Source organism: Lissotriton vulgaris, chromosome 7 (genome assembly GCF_964263255.1).
Source record: "Lissotriton vulgaris chromosome 7, aLisVul1.2, whole genome shotgun sequence".
In the NCBI taxonomy this organism is placed as follows: Eukaryota; Metazoa; Chordata; class Amphibia; order Caudata; family Salamandridae; genus Lissotriton; species Lissotriton vulgaris.
In genome coordinates this window covers 1372609357-1372627489 of record NC_141695.1, presented here as the reverse complement: position 1 = coordinate 1372627489, position 18133 = coordinate 1372609357, and the positions used below count along the sequence as shown (strand labels likewise).

The following is an 18133-nucleotide window of genomic DNA, read 5'->3' as shown; positions in this document are numbered from 1 at the left end:
TCCCGGTCGACAAAGCAGAGGGAGGTGCTGTGTCGGCTCCGAAGACTGCGCCTTTGTTCGCCGACCCGAATCCGGACTCGGAGGACTCGCTCGAGCCGGTCTGGCCCTCCCCCTCCTTTACCAAGAAGGTCACGGAGTCCCTTCAGCGTATTCGGAAGGAGGCAGTGGCTCTCGAGCCGAAGGATGTGACGCCTAAGCTTCCACAGAAACCGGCGAAGGCGCAAACGCCGATTCACTTCACGCTGCCGCCAAAGACGGCGCCGCAGGCTTTCGCTCCGAATCATGGGGCCGGGGTGCCCTTGAAGCTGGTTCCTACGCCAAAAGCATCCTTGGTAGTGCCGAAGCCACGGCACCAGCCACTAGCGGACGAGGAGCGTCGAGAGGTTGTCATCGACGCCAACACAGGCAAGCTCTCTCTCCTTAAAAGGAAGATCACCCCGGAGCCTGTGTTGGAGCATTTTCATATTCCCCTTAAAAAGAAGTTGGACTCTGCGGGTGCATCTGCCCCTATGGAGCCTGCATCTTCACAAGGTCTGGAGCTCTCACCCACTCACTCTAACGCTGGGGAGGGTGACGGGGACGAGGAGGAGGAGTATACTTGTCCAGCGTACTCGGATCCAGAGGATGTCAATGAGCCATGGTCTGCTGGAGGCGACCCCGAGGACCCTCAGTCAGGACACGAGCCGCAGCTTTTTGCTGCAAAAACTTCCCCAACAGAGGACTCTGCAGCCTTCAACGCTCTAATTGAAAGAGCTGCGGCCAACCATGATGTCGACCTCCATGCGGACCCAGTGGATGTCGATTTTCTTTTTGACACTTTCTCAGTGGCTGAAAAGACTGTCAAGACATTGCCAATGCTCAAAGGAGTGCTAAAGCATGCGCCTGAGGTTTTCAGGGAGCCCACCCGGGCAAGAGTCATCAATCCTCGTATTGACAAAAAATATAAGGCAGCGCCCACTGATCCAACGTACATCAAGGGACAGTTGCCACTGGACTCTTTGGTTGTCTCCAACGCACGTAAGCGGGCTAACTCACAGACCACGGGTGATGCTCCTCCCCCAGACAAAGAATCAAAGGTCTTTGAAGCTTCAGGGAAACGTATTGCTGCGCAGGCAGCTAATATGTGGCGCATTTCAAACACTCAAGCGCTACTTGCACGCTACGATAGGGCACACTATGACACCCTAGAAACACAGCACTTACCTGATCAGTACAAGGAGGGAGCTGAAATGTTGATTCAGGAGGGGAAGCTTATCACCAATGCTTCAATTAAGTGCGCACTGGACGTGGCTGATACCGCCTCCAGAGCTATAAACACTAGCGTGCTACTGCGTAGGCATGCATGGCTTAGAATATCAGGCTTTAAACCAGACATTCAGACTACCATCTTAAACCAAACAGTTAATCCAGACCACCTGTTTGGGCCAGAAGTGGATGCAACCCTTGAAAAAATGAAAAAAGGCACTGACACTGCTAAATCTATGGGTGCCCTACAGTCCCAGCAGTTTCGGGGTGGTTCCTTTCGCCGCTCCAATAACAGAGGCACCTCAAGGGGTCAAGCGTCACAATCCACGCAATACTATAAAAGCAACACCCAATCATCATACACCAACAAGGGTAGAGGTGGTTACCGGGGGAACAACGTCAAAGGCAGAGGACGTGGAAATAACAGCTCCAGGTCCTCCACCGCCAGCAAACAGTGACGCCTTGTCGCTGCCCCCCGACCACACAACACCAGTCGGGGGGAGACTCCAGCAGTTCCTGCCCGCGTGGAAATCCATCACCACGGACAGGTGGGTCAAATCTCTTATCCAATACGGTTATTGTCTGGAACTCACTTCCACTCCACCAAACATACCTCCAAGAAACCGTCCTATGTCCGGCGAGCACTTGCACTTGTTGCAGCAGGAAGTCCAAGTCATGCTGCAAAAAGGGGCAATAGAGCTCGTTCCACTGCAAGAAAGGGGAACAGGGGTTTACTCTCTGTACTTTCTAATCCCCAAAAAGGACGGATCCCTCAGGCCCATCCTGGACCTCAGGCCCCTCAACTGGTACATTCTGTCAGAACATTTCCATATGCTCACGTTGCAGCAGGTTCTCCCGCTGCTTCGGCAAGGGGACTTCCTAGCTACTCTGGATCTCAAGGATGCATACTTTCACATTCCCCTGCATCCTTCACACAGGAAGTACCTAAGGTTCACCATTCAAGACCAGCACTACCAGTTCAGGATTCTGCCTTTTGGGGTCACCACAGCGCCCAGGGTCTTCACGAAGTGCCTGGCGACCGTGGCGGCGCATCTAAGACGTTAAAACATCCACGTCTACCCCTATCTGGACGACTGGCTCATTCAGGCGAAGTTGGAACAACAGTGCGCCGACCACGTGTCCCGCACCATTCATCTCCTGCACGATCTGGGATTCTCACTGAATTACCCAAAATCCCATCTCCAGCCCGCCCACATACGGCAGTATCTGGGCGCGACAATAAACACTCTGGCGGCCACTGCGCAGCCAAATTCAGTGAGAGTCGCCAGTATTCAGACGCTGATCCAGAGATTCAGACCTCAGCACTCGCTTCCAGCGAAAGTGTTCATGCAGTTGATAGGCATGATGGCCTCCTGCATCTCCATTGTCCCGCACGCGAGACTACATATGCGTCCGCTTCAGGAGTGCCTAGCACGTCAGTGGACTCAGGCTCACGGGCAACTAACAGACCTAGTGTTGGTGAGCGGTCGGGCGTACAACTCTCTGCATTGGTGGAATCCACAAAACCTTTGCAAGGGCCGACCGTTCCAAGAGCCTGTGATTATCCTGACGACGAACGCTTCTCTCCAGGGATGGGGAGCGCATGTACTCCACTACACAGTGCAGGGACTATGGACACTACAGCAAAGGAAGATTCACATCAATGTATTGGAACTGATGGCAATCTTCATGGCCTTAAAGGCATTCAAAGTACATCTGTGCAACAAGGTCGTGTTGATCCGGACGGACAACATGACGGCCATGTACTACATTCAGAAACAGGGGGGCACACCTCTCCGCAGCTGTCTCATCTGGCTCAGAGCATGTGGAAGTGGGCCATTCAGAGGAACATTTTCCTGATGGCAGAACATCTCCCTGGCATAGACAATCAGATGGTGGACCTGCTCAGCAGGCACAGCCACCAAATGCACGAGTGGGAGATACATCCATCAGTTCTCCAACCGTACTTCCAAAGGTGGGGTCATCCAGAGATAGACCTGTTCGCCACAAGGGAGAACGCAAAATGCCAAAGCTTCGCCGCCAGGTTCCCACACCCGCAATCGCAAGGCAATGCGATATGGATGAACTGGTCAGGCAGATTTGCGTACGCTTTTCCCCCAGCACCTCTGATACCGCTGGTGGCGCGCAAGCTCAGGCAGCACTCGATGACTCTCATCCTGGTTGCTCCAACGTGGGCTCGCCAACCATGGTACACCACGTTTCTGGAACTTTCCGTGGTACCGCATCAAAGGCTTCATCTCACACCCAGCCTTCTGACGCAGAGCCATGGTGACATATGGCACCCAGATCCGCAACAGCTCAACCTGGCGATCTGGCTCCTGAAGTCCTAGAGTTTGGCTACCTCAATCTTCCCCCGGATTGCATGGACATCATTCGGGAGGCAAGAAAGCCCACTACTAGAGCATGTTATGCGGCTAAATGGAAGCGGTTTGTCATTTATTGTGCGAACCACGACATTAACCCGCTGGATGCTTCCATTCAGAACATCATCTGTTACCTGTTCCATCTGTACCAGTGCAATTTGGCGTATACTTCCATCCGCATTCACCTGTCTGCGATGGCCGCATACCTCCAGAATAGACAACACCTTTCACTTTTCAAGGTGCCTGCTATCAAAGCATTTCTGGAAGGACTCAAAAGGGTCATTCCACCACGGACACCACCAGCTCCAGAATGGAACCTCAATTCAGATCTGTTACGCAAAGGCTAAACGCACTCTTACAATTCCACCAAGAGCCCACTCCACCAGAAAGTTGGGGGCGTCTATGGCCTTCCTTGGGAACATTCCCTTAGAGGATATATGTAGAGCAGCCACATGGTCTACCACACATACATTTACTAAACATTACTGTGTAGACGTGCACTCTAAACAGCAGGCAGCTGTAGGTCAGGCTGTTCTCAAGACACTTTTCCAAACTGCTGCAGCTGGCACGGGCGGCCGCCGATAATGGGGGACTGCTATGTATTCTATGCACAGATATGAATTCAGCAGCCCACATGCCTCGAACTGCAAATGCTACTTACCAGTATGCATCTGTTCTTGGCATGTAGGGCTGCTGACATTCATATCGCCCGCCCTCCTCCCCGGCGCCTGTAGCAGCTGCAGTATTCATGTATATGCTCATAGCATGGTCATCACTCACATAGTTCACTCCATCTCGGCCACAATGGCTAAAAACAATCTGGGGATGGAGGCGATGCCCATGCGCACTGTAGTCCAGGGGAGGAGCCACCTATCTCGTGATACTTCGAAGACTCTTCCAGGACAACAATGTGCAATCATCCGGACCCAACACTAGGCGGCGATCTATGCACAGATATGAATGTCAGCAGCCCTACATGCCAAGAACAGATGCATACTGGTAAGTAGCATTTGCATTTCTTGGCATCTGAGCATCATGGCCTAACATTTTAGCAGGTGCTAATAACATTACAAGATCTGTTTTTTCCACACAGGAGAATTCACACTGCGTTAGCAAAAACGAGCTCGACCACCTCCTGTGAAATATTCTTGCGCCCGGGACGCAGCCATTACCCACGAGTCCGCACGCTCGTCCAGGCCAAGAAATTAACCTGTTCATTCACATTAAACATAAATAAAAGCTCTGCGCTTGCTTTGATCGCCTCTGTGCCTCTCCAGTGATGCGCCCCGCCTGCGTCCTTCGGCACTTTCATTGAGAGCCCAGAGACCTACGCCGCTGCCCCATCTTATTTCTGTCTGTCTTGGAGATGTAATTAATGTTTTGTGTGTAGCGCTTACATTCGCCTCGCAGCATCAAAGCACTGCATTTATTTTTACTGAGGTGCAAGGGCATCATTAAAAGAAGCCCAGTACGCAGTAAACAAAATGTCAAAGTGGCGGTAAGGAATGGGTGGTAAATACATTAATACAGTCAGACATCGCATATTATGCATTAAATAAAAAAGCATTGAAGAGGAAGGTAAAGCGTCGGCCATCACCCGCAAGTCTTCATGCGCGGCCAGGCCTGGAAATGAATCTGTTCATTCACACTATACATAAATAAAAGCTCTGCGCTCGCTCTGATCGCCTCTGCACCTCTCCAGTGATGCGCCCCCCTGCGCCCTTCAGCGCTCTCATTGAGAGACCAGGGACCTACGCCGCTGCCCCGTCCAACTTCTATCTGTCTTGGAGATGTAGTTAATGTTTTGTGTGTAACGCTTATATTCGCCTCGCAACATCGAAGTGCTGCATTTGTATTTATTTAGGCGCAAGAGGAACTCTAAAGAAGCCCAGCACGCGGTAAACAAAATTTCAGAGTGGTGGTAAGGAATGGGTGTTAAATACCTTAATAGGGCTCAGACATCACATATTAATGCATTAAAAAAAAAAAGCATTGAAGGGAAGGTGAAAAGTTCAAGTTTAAGTTTAACATTTGTATAGCGCACTACTCACCTAGAGGGTCTCAAGGCGCTGAAGGAGGGGGGGGGTACTTTACCTCTCGAATATCCAGGTTTTTAGTTGTTTTCTGAAGGAGAGATGGTTCTGTGTAAGGCGGAGCTGTGTGGGGAGAGAATTCCAGGTTTTGGCCGCTAAGTAGGAGAAGGATCTTCCCCCCCCCATGTTTGATCTATGGATGCGTGGGATTGCGGCGAGGGCTTGATTGGACGATCGAAGTTGGTGGGTGGGGGTGTAAAAGGACAGGCGCGTGTTGAGGCATTCGGGTCCTAGGTCGTAGAGGGCTTTGTGTGCGTGGGTGAGGAGACGGAACGTTATTCTCTTGTTGACGGGGAGCCAGTGGCGGTCTTTCAGGTGGCCGGAAATGTGAGCTTGGCGGGGGATGTCTAGTATGAGTCTGGCTGAGGCGTTTTGGATGCGTTGGAGTTTTTTCTGTAGTTTGGCTGTGGCCCCGGCGTAGAGGGCATTTCCATAATCCAGTCGGCTGGTGACCAGTGAGTGGGTGACCGTCTTTCTAGTTTCGGTGGGGATCCAGCGGAAGATTTTTTTGAGCAAGCGTAGCATGTTGAAGCATGATGATGAGACTGCGTTGACTTGTCTGGTCATTGAAAGGGAGGAGTCCAGGATGAAGCCCAGGTTACGTGCATGGTCCGTAGGTATGGGTGCGTTTCCTAGGGCCGGTGGCCACCATGAGTCGTCTCAGGCGGAGGGGGATGAACCTAAGATGAGGACTTCCGTTTTGTCCGAGTTCAGTTTTAAACGGCTGTTATTCATCCACTCGGCTACTTTCATCCCTTCGTGTAGGTTGGTTTTTGCGGTGTTTGGGTCTTTGGTGAGGGAGAGGATCAGCTGGGTGTCGTCTGCGTAGGAGATGATGATGATGAGATTGTGTTGGCGCGCGATGGATGCAAGGGGACTCATGTATACGTTAAAGAGGGTGGGACTGAGTGATGATCCTTGTGGTACTCCGCAGATGACTTCGGTGGCATCTGATCTAAAAGGAGGGAGGCGGACTCTCTAGGTTCTTCCGTCGAGGAACGAGATGATCCTGTCCAATGCTTTTCCTTGTATTCCGACGTTGCTGAGGCGTTGTATAAGGGTGCTATGACAGACTGTGTCGAAGGCTGCGGAGAGGTCAAGTAGGATGAGGGCAGCTGTTTCTCCGTTGTCCAATAGTGTGCGAATGTCGTCTGTTGCTGCGATGAGGGCGGTCTCGGTGCTGTGTTTGGCTCGGAAGCCGGACTGTGAAGGGTCGAGGGATTTGTTGGATTCGAGGAAGGCGGCGAGCTGACTGTTGACAGCTTTCTCAATGACTTTGGCAGGGAATGGGAGGAGCGAGATGGGGCGGTAGTTTTTAAGTTCAGTGGGGTCGGCTGTGGGTTTCTTCAGAAGGGCGCTGAGTTCGGCATGTTTCCAGCTTTCTGGGAAGGTAGCGGAGTTGAGGGAGCAGTTGATGACGTCTCTGAGATGGGGTACGATGATGGAGTCTGCTTTGTTGAAAATGTGGTGGGGACAAGGGTCGGTTGGCGATCCTGAGTGGATGGAGTTCATCAGGCTGATGGTGTCTTCAGTGGTGATTGGGTTCCAGGCGTAAAGGTTGCTGGAGGGGGGTTTTAGTTCGGAGGTAGGTGGGGTGGACTGGTCTCCGGACTGGTTTTCAAAGCTGTTATGTATGTCAGCAATTTTCTTGTGGAATGAGGCTAGGGAGTCGCAGAGGTCTTGGGAGGAAGTGATGTCGTTGGTGCCGGCGGTGGGGTTAGTAAATTCTTTGACTACGTTGAATAGTTCCTTGCTGTTGTGGAAGTTGTTGTCGAGTCGATCCGTGAATGCTGATTTCTTGGTGGATCGGATCAGTTGGTGATGTTTGCGGGTGGCATTCTTGAAGGTGGCCAGGTTGTCAGTGGTTGGGTTTTTTTCTCTCCAGGCTTTCTCGAGGGTGCGACAGAACTTATTGTATTTCTTAAGGTCATCGTTGAACCAGGGGGCTTTTTTGCTACCTTGCTTTATTTGATGTTTTTTCAAGGGTGCTAATTCGTCAGCGCTATGGGTGATCCATTGTGTGAGGTTGGTGGCTGCAAGGTTTGGGTCCGATGATTTTACAGGAGGGTTTTGGTGAAGCGATGTGAAGAGTTGGTCGGTGGTAATTTTGTTCCAGTTTCTGCGGGGGATTGGTTGTGGGTCGTAGTCTTTTTGTAGTTGAAGTGAACGCAGCTGTGGTCTGTCCAATGGAGTGCTGTGGTGTGATTGAAGGAGATGTGCTTGCTGGAAGTGAAGATTGGGTCGAGTGTGTGTCCGGCGTAGTGGGTGGGGGTGTTTACTAGTTGTTTGAGTCCCTGATTGGCGAGGTTGTCAAGAAGGGTGGTGGAGTTGCTGTCGTTGTTCTTTTCCAAGTGGAAGTTGAGGTCTCCCAGTAGAATGTAGTCCTCGGAGGGGAGGGCGTGTGGGCTGATGAAGTCGGTGATGTCTTCGCTGAATTGTGTGCGGGGTCCTGGTGGCCTGTAGATGAGGGTGCCTCTGAGTGTGGTCTTGGGATCGGTGTGGATCTGGAAGTGAAGGTGTTCAGCGGCTGCAAGGTGATCGTCGGAACTGGTTGTGATGCGGATGGTATTCTTATGGACAATGGCAATGCCTCCTCCTGTTTGGTTGGTGCGGTCCTTTAGGATAATTTTGTAGCCGGGATGGCTATGGCGATGTCAGGCGTTGATGAGGCGTTCATCCAGGTTTCTGTAAGAAAGGCGACGTCCGGCGATGTGGTGTCGAGTAGGTTCCAAAGTTCAATGGCGTGACTGTGGACCGAGCGGGTGTTGAGTAGGATGCATTTCAGGTGGTTAGTGTCGGAGCTCTGTTTGAGGTTAATGGATTTGGTGTGGGTCCTGATGCAGTCGTACTTGCAGGAGTGGCAGGTGAAGGGTCCATGGGTGTGTCCTGGGGCGGCTTGGTAGCAGTTTGGTGTTCAGCCAGGGTTAAGGGCTGAGAGGGATGCGGCGTCGTACGTTATGCGGGTGGAGTGTATTTTGCAGGGGCCAGAGGGTCTGGCGCTGGGCGCGGTCCAGGCGCGGACGGGCGTAGACGGGCTTACCTTTGGCGCACCTTTGGCACACATAGGGCGTGACCGCTGCGCGTCAGCTGTTCTGACATAAGTGGATAGTGGGGGGGGACGGAGCGAGGGAGGAGCAGCTGGGAGGCGGGAGCAGGGTGGAGAGGACGGGCTCCGAGGCACAACAAACAAAATGGATGGCAGCAAAAGCAAAACCGAAACAGGCTGGGGGCACAAAGTGGGATCACGCTGTGGGCAGTGGCACCGACACAACAAGGCAACAATAATTAAATGCACAAATGAGCAATCGAGCGCTACACGGCCAATAGAGCGCTATGAAATTTCAGCAGGCAGCAGTTCTTTCGAGCAACAGGCAATACGAATGAAGCCAAATCAGACCAAAATGTACAAATGAGCAATCAAGCGCTACACGGCCAATAGAGCGCTATGAATTTTAAGCAGGCAGCAATTATTTCAAGCAACAGGCAATGCGAATGAAACCCAACGATACCCAAGAAGACCAGTAAGCGTGGGACATATAAATTAGAAATACATTCTACACAGCTTAAATTGATGCGCATAATACTAAGCACGATTTTCAACCTCAAGAAAAACAAGCATTTGCAATGCAATAGGTCTTGCATTTACTCAAGTTTGAGCTATTGGCATTGTAAATGACAATGCCCTTCATTTATGTTTCGGTTTTTAAAACATAAATAAAAGGCATTGTCATTTAAAATGCTAATAGCTTACTCTCTCACAAATGCGAGACCTATTGCATTGCAGATGCTTGTTCCTCTAACCTCATTTTTTCTCATTCCATCTCTTTATATTCGTTTTTCGTTTCCCATCCCTTCTTATTCCCACACTTTCACTTTCTAGTCCCCCTTTTTCCCAATCAATGTTTCCATCTTAACTGTCCTTTCTACACTTACCCTGCAATTCCTACTTTTTTCCTTCTCATTACTATTGGTGTTTAAGAGCCAAATGGAATTCAATTATAGGATTATAACTATAGAGCTAAGATGACCAGATCATGCCACCATGGTTCTACGCTCCTTCCTTGTCGCTTTGCCTCCCATTTACTTCAGTCTGTTCAGCTTTTTCCTGCAATTAGTTTTTGAGTTTGACTTGTCTTCTCTTCTTGCAGAGTTAGTTCATCATTTCATTGTCGACCATCAACAGGGGAAAAGGGTGCCGCTCTGCATTAACCCCCAGTCTGCAGCCTTCAAAACTTTCATACGGTGAGTTTCAGTTAATGTGCATTGTTCTTTGGTCCCAGGCTAAAAGTAAACCAATTGAATCCTCTGTGACATCTGTAAGTAAAGTGGGTTTTATAGATCATGGATACACTCCATTGCCTCTTTAGGAATTCAAGTGCTGTTGAGGAGGTACATTAATGCACAGCTTACTATATCTGAAGCATTGGACAGTTTTTGACTGAAGCTAAAATCAGCAATCTTTAAAAATTGATTGCTTGCGAGCATGAGAAGGATAACTACTGCCAAAATAATTTTGCAGCAGGTATGTAATTTTAGAGGAGGCTATTGACTTGTCCAAGCTCTGCACTGTTTCCCATAGAGGCCCATGTCTTACTTCCAAATGGGCTTTATTCTCTGAAGGACCTTGATGCCAACAGGGTGGGCTTCACTAGCCCCCATCTACTTTTGTGACCGAGTGTGAGAAAGTGCCTCTTTTGACATGGTTATCCCCCCACTTTTTGCCTGTAGAATGGTGGTTTTGATTGAAAGTGCACAGGTTCCCTGCCATCCAGGTCCTCTGTTCCAGAGCTCCTTCCCAAAAAACTGTACCACGATTGACAACGGTAAGTCCCTAGTAAATTGTACCATTATACCTAAGGCTTTAGATGGAAGAGGATCCCCTAGGGACACCTCGTCAAGGCCATGCAAACTGCCACTGCAGCCTTCATGCCTTGTTTCAGAGAAAAATAACAAAGTTGACATGGCACTCTGTGTGCCATGCTAAGCAGCACTGCCTAAGAAATAGGTGAGTCCCTCCCTCTAGCAGACCTTACAAGCCCTAAGGCAGGGTACACTATATATCCTGTATGGGCATATTTGCAAGAGTAGATATGCTCCTACAATTTTTAAGTCTAATCTTAATATAGTAAGTGCCAGTGAAGCCGTAGAGAGTAGATGGGCTGGAAACTTGATAACTCGAGTTCCCCAGCACTATGATGGATTTACTGGACCCAGGAGTGTTTGGTGCCAAACAACTTCTCTCAATAAGCCCACCCTAATGCCAGGGTGGGATTTATTGAAACATGTACCCAGAGGGGACCTCAGAGATCACACAAGGGTTGGTAGGTTTCCAGGGGGCACCTTTAACTTTCTTTAGGCAGCCTGCCACCACCAGACATGTTTTTGGACCGTCTGCTCTCTGAGGCCATAAACAAAGCCCATCCTGGGCAGAGGTGTCACACCTCCTCCCCTAGGATGAATACGGTGCTTTAGGAGGAAGCTTCAAAGGCCTGGCTTCCTTGGCAATGCATTCCCAACCTCTGGTGCTAGCAGTAAATTGCAGCTCCTGGCTTACACCCCAACATTTGGTGGGAAAACTGTCGGGAAAACCCAAGTGAGAACAGGTGTACCCTCACTTTGCCAACTTCATCCCGTAGGTGCTGGAGGCAAAGTGAAGCATATTTTTCAGTGCCCACCATCTGGAAGATGATGGAACTTATCCAATCAGTGCTATGGCCATTCCCCCCTCCCACAGGAGAATGGCATCATTGTGGGTGTAGACACCCCAGGGGAGAGACCAATTGGTCCCTACCTGTAACACCCCGAAATCTAGTATTTAGGTGGCACCCACAGACCCTGAAAGTAGGTTCCCGAACACCTAAGAAGAACCGGACACTGTAGATTTGCACAAGCAGAGAAGACTACGGATACCAACGGACTTGGCCCCAGCCCTACCGCCTGTCTGCAGCCGTCGATTATCCTGAACCATAAGATAACCTGTCCCGCAGCCCAGCGACCTCCAAAGCCTTGGGAGGACTGACTGCCTGCCTTCGACAAAGACCAAGATCTCCTATGGACCGGGGATCAATCCAAAAGAAACCAATTTTAAACAACCAGAAATTCCTGCTCTCAGAAACGCGTAACCACTGCTGGACCCACCTCTGCACCCAACGCCCACGCCAAAGTCCAGGTTGCCTATCGGTCCTGTGAAGGTTCCCCAGCACTTCCATCGTGGGCTGACGCCTGCCAAACTCCGCCTCGATGCCTGCAGCCAGACTCCCCTTCCCAACTGCGACCTGCCTGGCGAGACTTTTCCAACGCCTAAGGAGACCCCTGGGTCTTTGGGAGTGTGACCAATGGTGTCTTCTCCTGGCCGCCTGAGCCTGCAGCCTTTCTTCAATACTGATCCCCCACATTGGTTTGCAATGGGTGCACGACACTGTGTTGGCAGTCTGCACCTGGCAGCCCCTGTGCCGCAGAGGGCGTAAATTTGGTGTTGCCTTGTGGCCCCACATGCTTATGTTAACCCCTGGTTTTCCTCCCTTAGGTTAACATTGCTGAACTGAAAATTGCACAGTGTCCACCTTTTAAAGTTTAGAGTGAAAAGTATTTTTCTTGAAAAGCGTATTCATCTTTTTACGTATTTCTTGGTCTTAAAATAAATCTTGAAAGAAGCTTATTTTTATAGAATTGGTGTGGATCTCCTTTTTGAGTTGTCTCATTTATGAATCACTGTGTGCATTACAAATGTCTGTTTAGTCTTAGGCTGCTCGACCACTCTACCACAAATTGGGCATTTTGGGTTTACATTGAGCCCTGTACACTGCAGGAGGAATCTCTGGACTCTTTGCACGCTATAACCACTTAGTGGTATATCATACAAAAAACCAGCTTCCTACACCGAGACCTGTGAATGGCCCCAGAAAGGTTCTGTGGTATCGCTAGGTGGGCTTTCGCCACTGGTAGTGTCTGGCATTGTCTTGTAGGCAGTTGACAATAGCCTCCTTCGCCTGGCATGAGAGATGCAAGCCTTCACTAATGGAACAGTAATTATCTTCCCCCCCGGCTGCATGGGCCACTGGTAACTAGAAGATGAGCTCTTAGGAAAAGCAGTAAATGCCCAAAGTATCAGGGTCAGTCCGTAATAGTCACAAGCACCTTCCCCTCCTATCTACATTTGAAGGGATGTATGACGGATTACAGAATCCAAGCCGGCACTCACAGACCAGCTAGGCGCAGAATACAAAAGAACTGCGGCACCCAATGATGTGTTACAGAACAGCCTCTACTGCTTTTGCTTGAGGCTTGACATTGTGGACCTATAGTCCTCATTGGTGAGTCTTATTCCCTCTAACCTATGATTGACACCCAGAAATCAAACTTCGGTTCGTTGAAATAAAAATTTCAGACCCCAACCACTAGATGATTAAATAATGCACAGCATTTGACTCTAAAAGACGTTACATCTGGAAAAATACGTATATGTTCAAGAAATTAGTTTATATTCTACAGAGTGGACTACTGTTGGTTTGGAGAGCTCCAGCTACCCGATGCATCGCAGTTGTTTTTGACGCAAGTGCATTGTACTGGCAGTAGTGTTCTGTTGAGGTTTGTGATTGTTCATTACGGTTATTGTTGTGGGATTTGTGATCACCAGGTACTTGGGTGATCTTAAAGCTGTGCTATATTTGTGCTCAATGTTCCACCTAGTGTGTCCTGTTTGTCTATTTTCTAGTGGTATGGACTATAGTGTACATGGTGACCTTAAGTACCACATCCGCAGACCTCTGCACTCCTAGGTGAATCATCTGAACTGTACATAATTGTATTGAGCTTGGTATATCTCACTTGTGTTGGATATGTGCTCATTGTTCTGTGCTCAGGTTGCGTGCTCTGTTTGCTAGTGAAAGTTGATGTTGTTTGCTTAGTGACATCCAAGAGGATGTTGCATCTACACATCTCTGCACTTATGTGAAGCCTCTTCAGTATGCACTGTTATTTGTTGTGCATGTTATTGAGAGATCTTTGATTACGGACTATAAGAAAAGGCCGAGCTTTTTTTTATGAGTTTTCAGCATACAGTGTAATGTGGAGCGTTGGATGTTGTGTTGCCAGGAGAGGAGTTCAGTGACAACATATTCAGTGTACCTGCTCTATTTGTTAAGTTCGTACTATAAATGCTTACTGCTGGAGCTACTGGTCTACATGTTGTGCTCTTATAGGTGTGCTGCTCATATATATATATGATCAAGGCCGTTTTTTGACGGCCGAAACGCGTCATGCCGATGGCGAGGGAAAAATAAAGCCACATCTTTGAAAATCTACCTTTGGTGTTTCGTGAGATCTGTTCCGTGGTGGTGCGAGGAGACGCATTGCAGGACTTTTGTTTCGATATATATATATATATATATCTCAAAGCTCCTTGATGTCCAACCACATGAAACCGCACACAACACGAATACAGGCGGATCCGGCAGTTTCCCACAGGGTCCTTTATTCAATACAGCAAGCAAGCAGCATTTCAGGATAATATCACAGCCCAACGCATTTCGGGGATCTTTCCCCTTGGTCATGGGCATGCTGAGTGACGGATTGCAACCACAAGTCGAGTCTCGTGAGGTTATAAACTGTTACCCCCAGATGGGCCTCCTGGGACTTGTAGTGCAACACATTGTTCCACAGATGGATTCCGATCACTTTCGCACATTTTAAACCTCTGAATGAGCATCCAAACATACTGCCGGCATATTAAAGCAAATGAACCTGTATTCTGTCCATCTCGCAGTGAATCTGAAAGCGGCAGTCCGCCCCCTTATGGCAGCAGTGCGGTTCCCCGACCTTGGACCGGCCGGTAATATAACAAAGCTCCTTGATGTCCAACCACATGAAACCGCACACGAATACAGGCGGATCCGGCAGTTTCCCACAGGGTCCTTTATTCAATACAGCAAGCAAGCAGCATTTCAGGATAATATCACAGCCCAACGCGTTTCGGGGATCTTTCCCCTTGGTCACGGGCATGCTGATTGACGGATTGCAACCACAAGTCAAGTCTCGTGAGGTTATAAACTCTTACCCCCAGATGGGCCTCCTGGGACTTGTAATGCAACACATTGTTCCACAGATGGATTCCGATCACTTTCGCACATTTTAAAACTCTGAATGAGCCTCCAAACATACTGCCAGCACATTAAAGCAAATGAACCTGTATTCTGTCCATCTCGCAGTGAATCTGAAAGCGGCAGTCCGCCCCCTTATGGCAGCGGTGCGGTTCCCCGACCTTGGTCCGGCCGGTAATATAACAAAGCTCCTTGATGTCCAACCACATGAAACCGCACACGAATACAGGCGGATCCGGCAGTTTCCCACAGGGTCCTTTATTCAATACAGCAAGCAAGAAGCATTTCAGGATAATATCACAGCCCAACGCGTTTCGGGGATCTTTCCCCTTGGTCACGGGCACCGCGGAGTGTACCGGGGAGCGTACCATGGGGAAAAAAGAATGACAGAGTTTTTTTAAAAAATGTAGCATTTTTTTTATAAATTGGAGGTAGTTCTAAAACGAACTGTTTTTTTATTCTTTTTGTTTTATAAAATTTTTTATTGTTTTTTGGAACATTTTTAACTTTTTTTGGCTTTTATGAACACTTTTATATTTTTTTTTGTAATTTTTATGGGGATAAACAAAAAACAGGGAATTGTAAACGGCTCAACTGGAGCAAAAAAAATCAGGAAAAAGTTAAGGTTTCTTTTTGCAGTTTTGGTTGTCTCCAGCGGTTAATCAGTTTGATACTTTGCTCTCCATAGCAAATTGTAGTCCCGCAAAATTTACAAACAATTTTAAAATCTCCAAACTGGGGTTGGATATTTGGGACCATCTCCCTTGTCTCTGGACCCGATGGAGTGGGTTGTTTACTTTTGGAGGTGCTGCGAGAAGATTGGGGAGGGTTTCTTGTCAGTTCTCTGACCTCTGCCGCAGCATAGTTGTTTGGGTGCTTGCATTGCATATGGCGAATCATTGTGTTGTTGCCAAATGAATACTTTTTTGCAGGGTTCCCCCTGGAAAGTACAGTGCCACAGATGAGACATGTGACTTTTGGAGCATTAACTTTCATTAGTCCCCTTGGGATTTTAAAAAACTCCCACATAATGTGCTCCTTTGGTTTATAGGGGGTATTTTCTTCAGGCAGGAACTTCCTCTCCTCCTCTTCCTCCTCCTCCTCCTCCTCCTATTCTTCACCACCACTGTGGTGTTGTGGTGGTCCTTGTGGTGGTGGTGGTTGAGATGCTCCTGCTGCTACTGTAGCCATTTCTCACTACAAACAGGTCTGCAAACAGGTCTTCCTCAGTCAAAGTACAAAGTGAGAATGAGGAAAAAAGGTGGGGGCTTTCATCATTTGGAAAAAAAAACTGTTCTGAACCAATGAAAAGTGTTATTTTCAGGTCACATGACCCGACGCGCTTACGCTACGCGCGCCGGGGCGCGCCCGGGGGTGCTTACGTAGCGCGATCGTATGCGTTCGGGTGCTTCCGGGTGCGCTTACACCGTGCATATCACGCCGACGCGGCTACGGGATACGTCACGATGTTTTCGTTCGCGGCAATAGCGCTAACGGTACGCTCAGCGGTACGCGCACCGGGGCGCGCCACAAAACTGCGCCTAACGGGAGCGCTCCAGGGCAAAAAAAAAAAACGAACAATTTACATAAAAAATAGTATTACATAAATATACAATATAGGATTCATTATAAAAAATATTATATTTCATAGCTATAGAAATTTGCTATTAAAAAACCTTTGAAATTCACTGAAAGAAACATAGGTTTGAGGCCCTATATATAGTTAGGAATTAGCATTTACAAAACCTATGAAATTCACAGAAAAAAACCATAGGTTTCACACCAGTTATAGTTAGCTGGAAATTTTACTGACATAAAACCATTGAAATTCCAACGTTCTAGTTAGTTGGACTCACTATAACTTGAGCGCCTGCTATGCACTGCTGATAACGTCACACATTACATCACTCATGACCTGGTCAGTGACATCACTCATGACATCACTGATGACACCATCCTTGTGACAGTGACAGACCTCCTTTCAGTGTAATGTAACCCTTGAAACGCATATTCAAAAATAGAAACTAAAATTTTCAAAAAAATGGAGATCCCCATACCAGTTACAACAACCAATTCATTAATTCCACCATCTATATACACTTCCACTCATTCACCAACAGTTCTATATAGTCACTCATACATATACTCACTCATCATATGTAGTGATACACCTATACATCCTGTTACACACCAACAGTCATCCAAAAGTTACTCACACACCTACTCACACATGCAAATAAACTATTGAACATCCATTTATTTGCATGTACAGCTATACACACACTACCACCTTACTTCTAAGGAAACCTACACATACTTACTCTCTTAAATAATCACTTATAGAAACACATACTTATATAAACAGGAACTCTTACAATCTCTCACTCTCACATATACTCACTTATATACATCAATACTTACATATACTAGATTAAAAAATATGTAGTTACTGTTAGACACTAGTGAGTCATTCACTCACTACCACACACATATATACACACTCATCCACCCATACAGTCCTGCACATATGCTGTCTTCAAAACATACAAACAGTGAGTCAGTCATTGATGCATCTATGTGCTAATACCCCCACCAAACCATACAGACACTCATACTAAAAAAATAATAATCAAATAACCCATATATACACACATGTAGCTACTCACTAACCCATGCAGCAACTTATACACAAAGTGAAACACTGATACATATATTTAAATATTTAAACATTACTCGCTAATATATGTATTCACTAAGATACACTTAATAAGCCAGTTAACCAATCAAATGTTTTTTTTAAAAACATCCATTTAGACACTTATTTAAACATTTATTCTTCCATCGACCTTTACATATACATATATAAAACATATTTATTTTCAGAAAAACACACATTCACTGGATGGTGTCATCAGTGATGTCACTGACCATGTCATGAGTGATGTAATATGTGATGTTATCAGCAGTGCATTGCAGGCGCGCAAGTTATAGAGAGTCTATATATATATATATATTACCTACTGGCTATCGCCAGTAGGTATATATAGTTAGAATTTTCAAAAATCCCATAGGGAATTAATCCTATGTCTAATAACTTTGGCGTTTGTGGACGGAATCGGCTGAAATTTTCAGGAAAATGGCACATTTTGTTTCTGAGCAGCCCCTGAAAATTTGGTGGGGTTTCGTCAAGGGGGGGCTGAGAAAAAAGGGGGGTCCCAAAACGCGTTTTTCCCATTCATTTTTCCATAGGGCGGTTGGACTCACTTTTAGCTCGAACGGCTGAATGGATTTGCACGAAACTTGGCAAAATTGT

At 47.7% G+C, this 18133-nt stretch overlaps 1 protein-coding gene across 1 annotated transcript in view; it reads left to right on the top strand.

Annotated features, from left to right (window-relative positions):
* The window catches only part of LOC147703736 (serine/threonine-protein kinase NLK2-like), a 373675-nt gene that overhangs the window by 328940 nt on the left and 26602 nt on the right, over nucleotides 1-18133 (top strand). The window contains exon 10 of the mRNA XM_086932073.1: nucleotides 9871-9964. Coding sequence (XP_086788199.1) covers nucleotides 9871-9964 — 94 coding nt within the window. The remainder of the gene's footprint in view (nucleotides 1-9870; nucleotides 9965-18133) is intronic.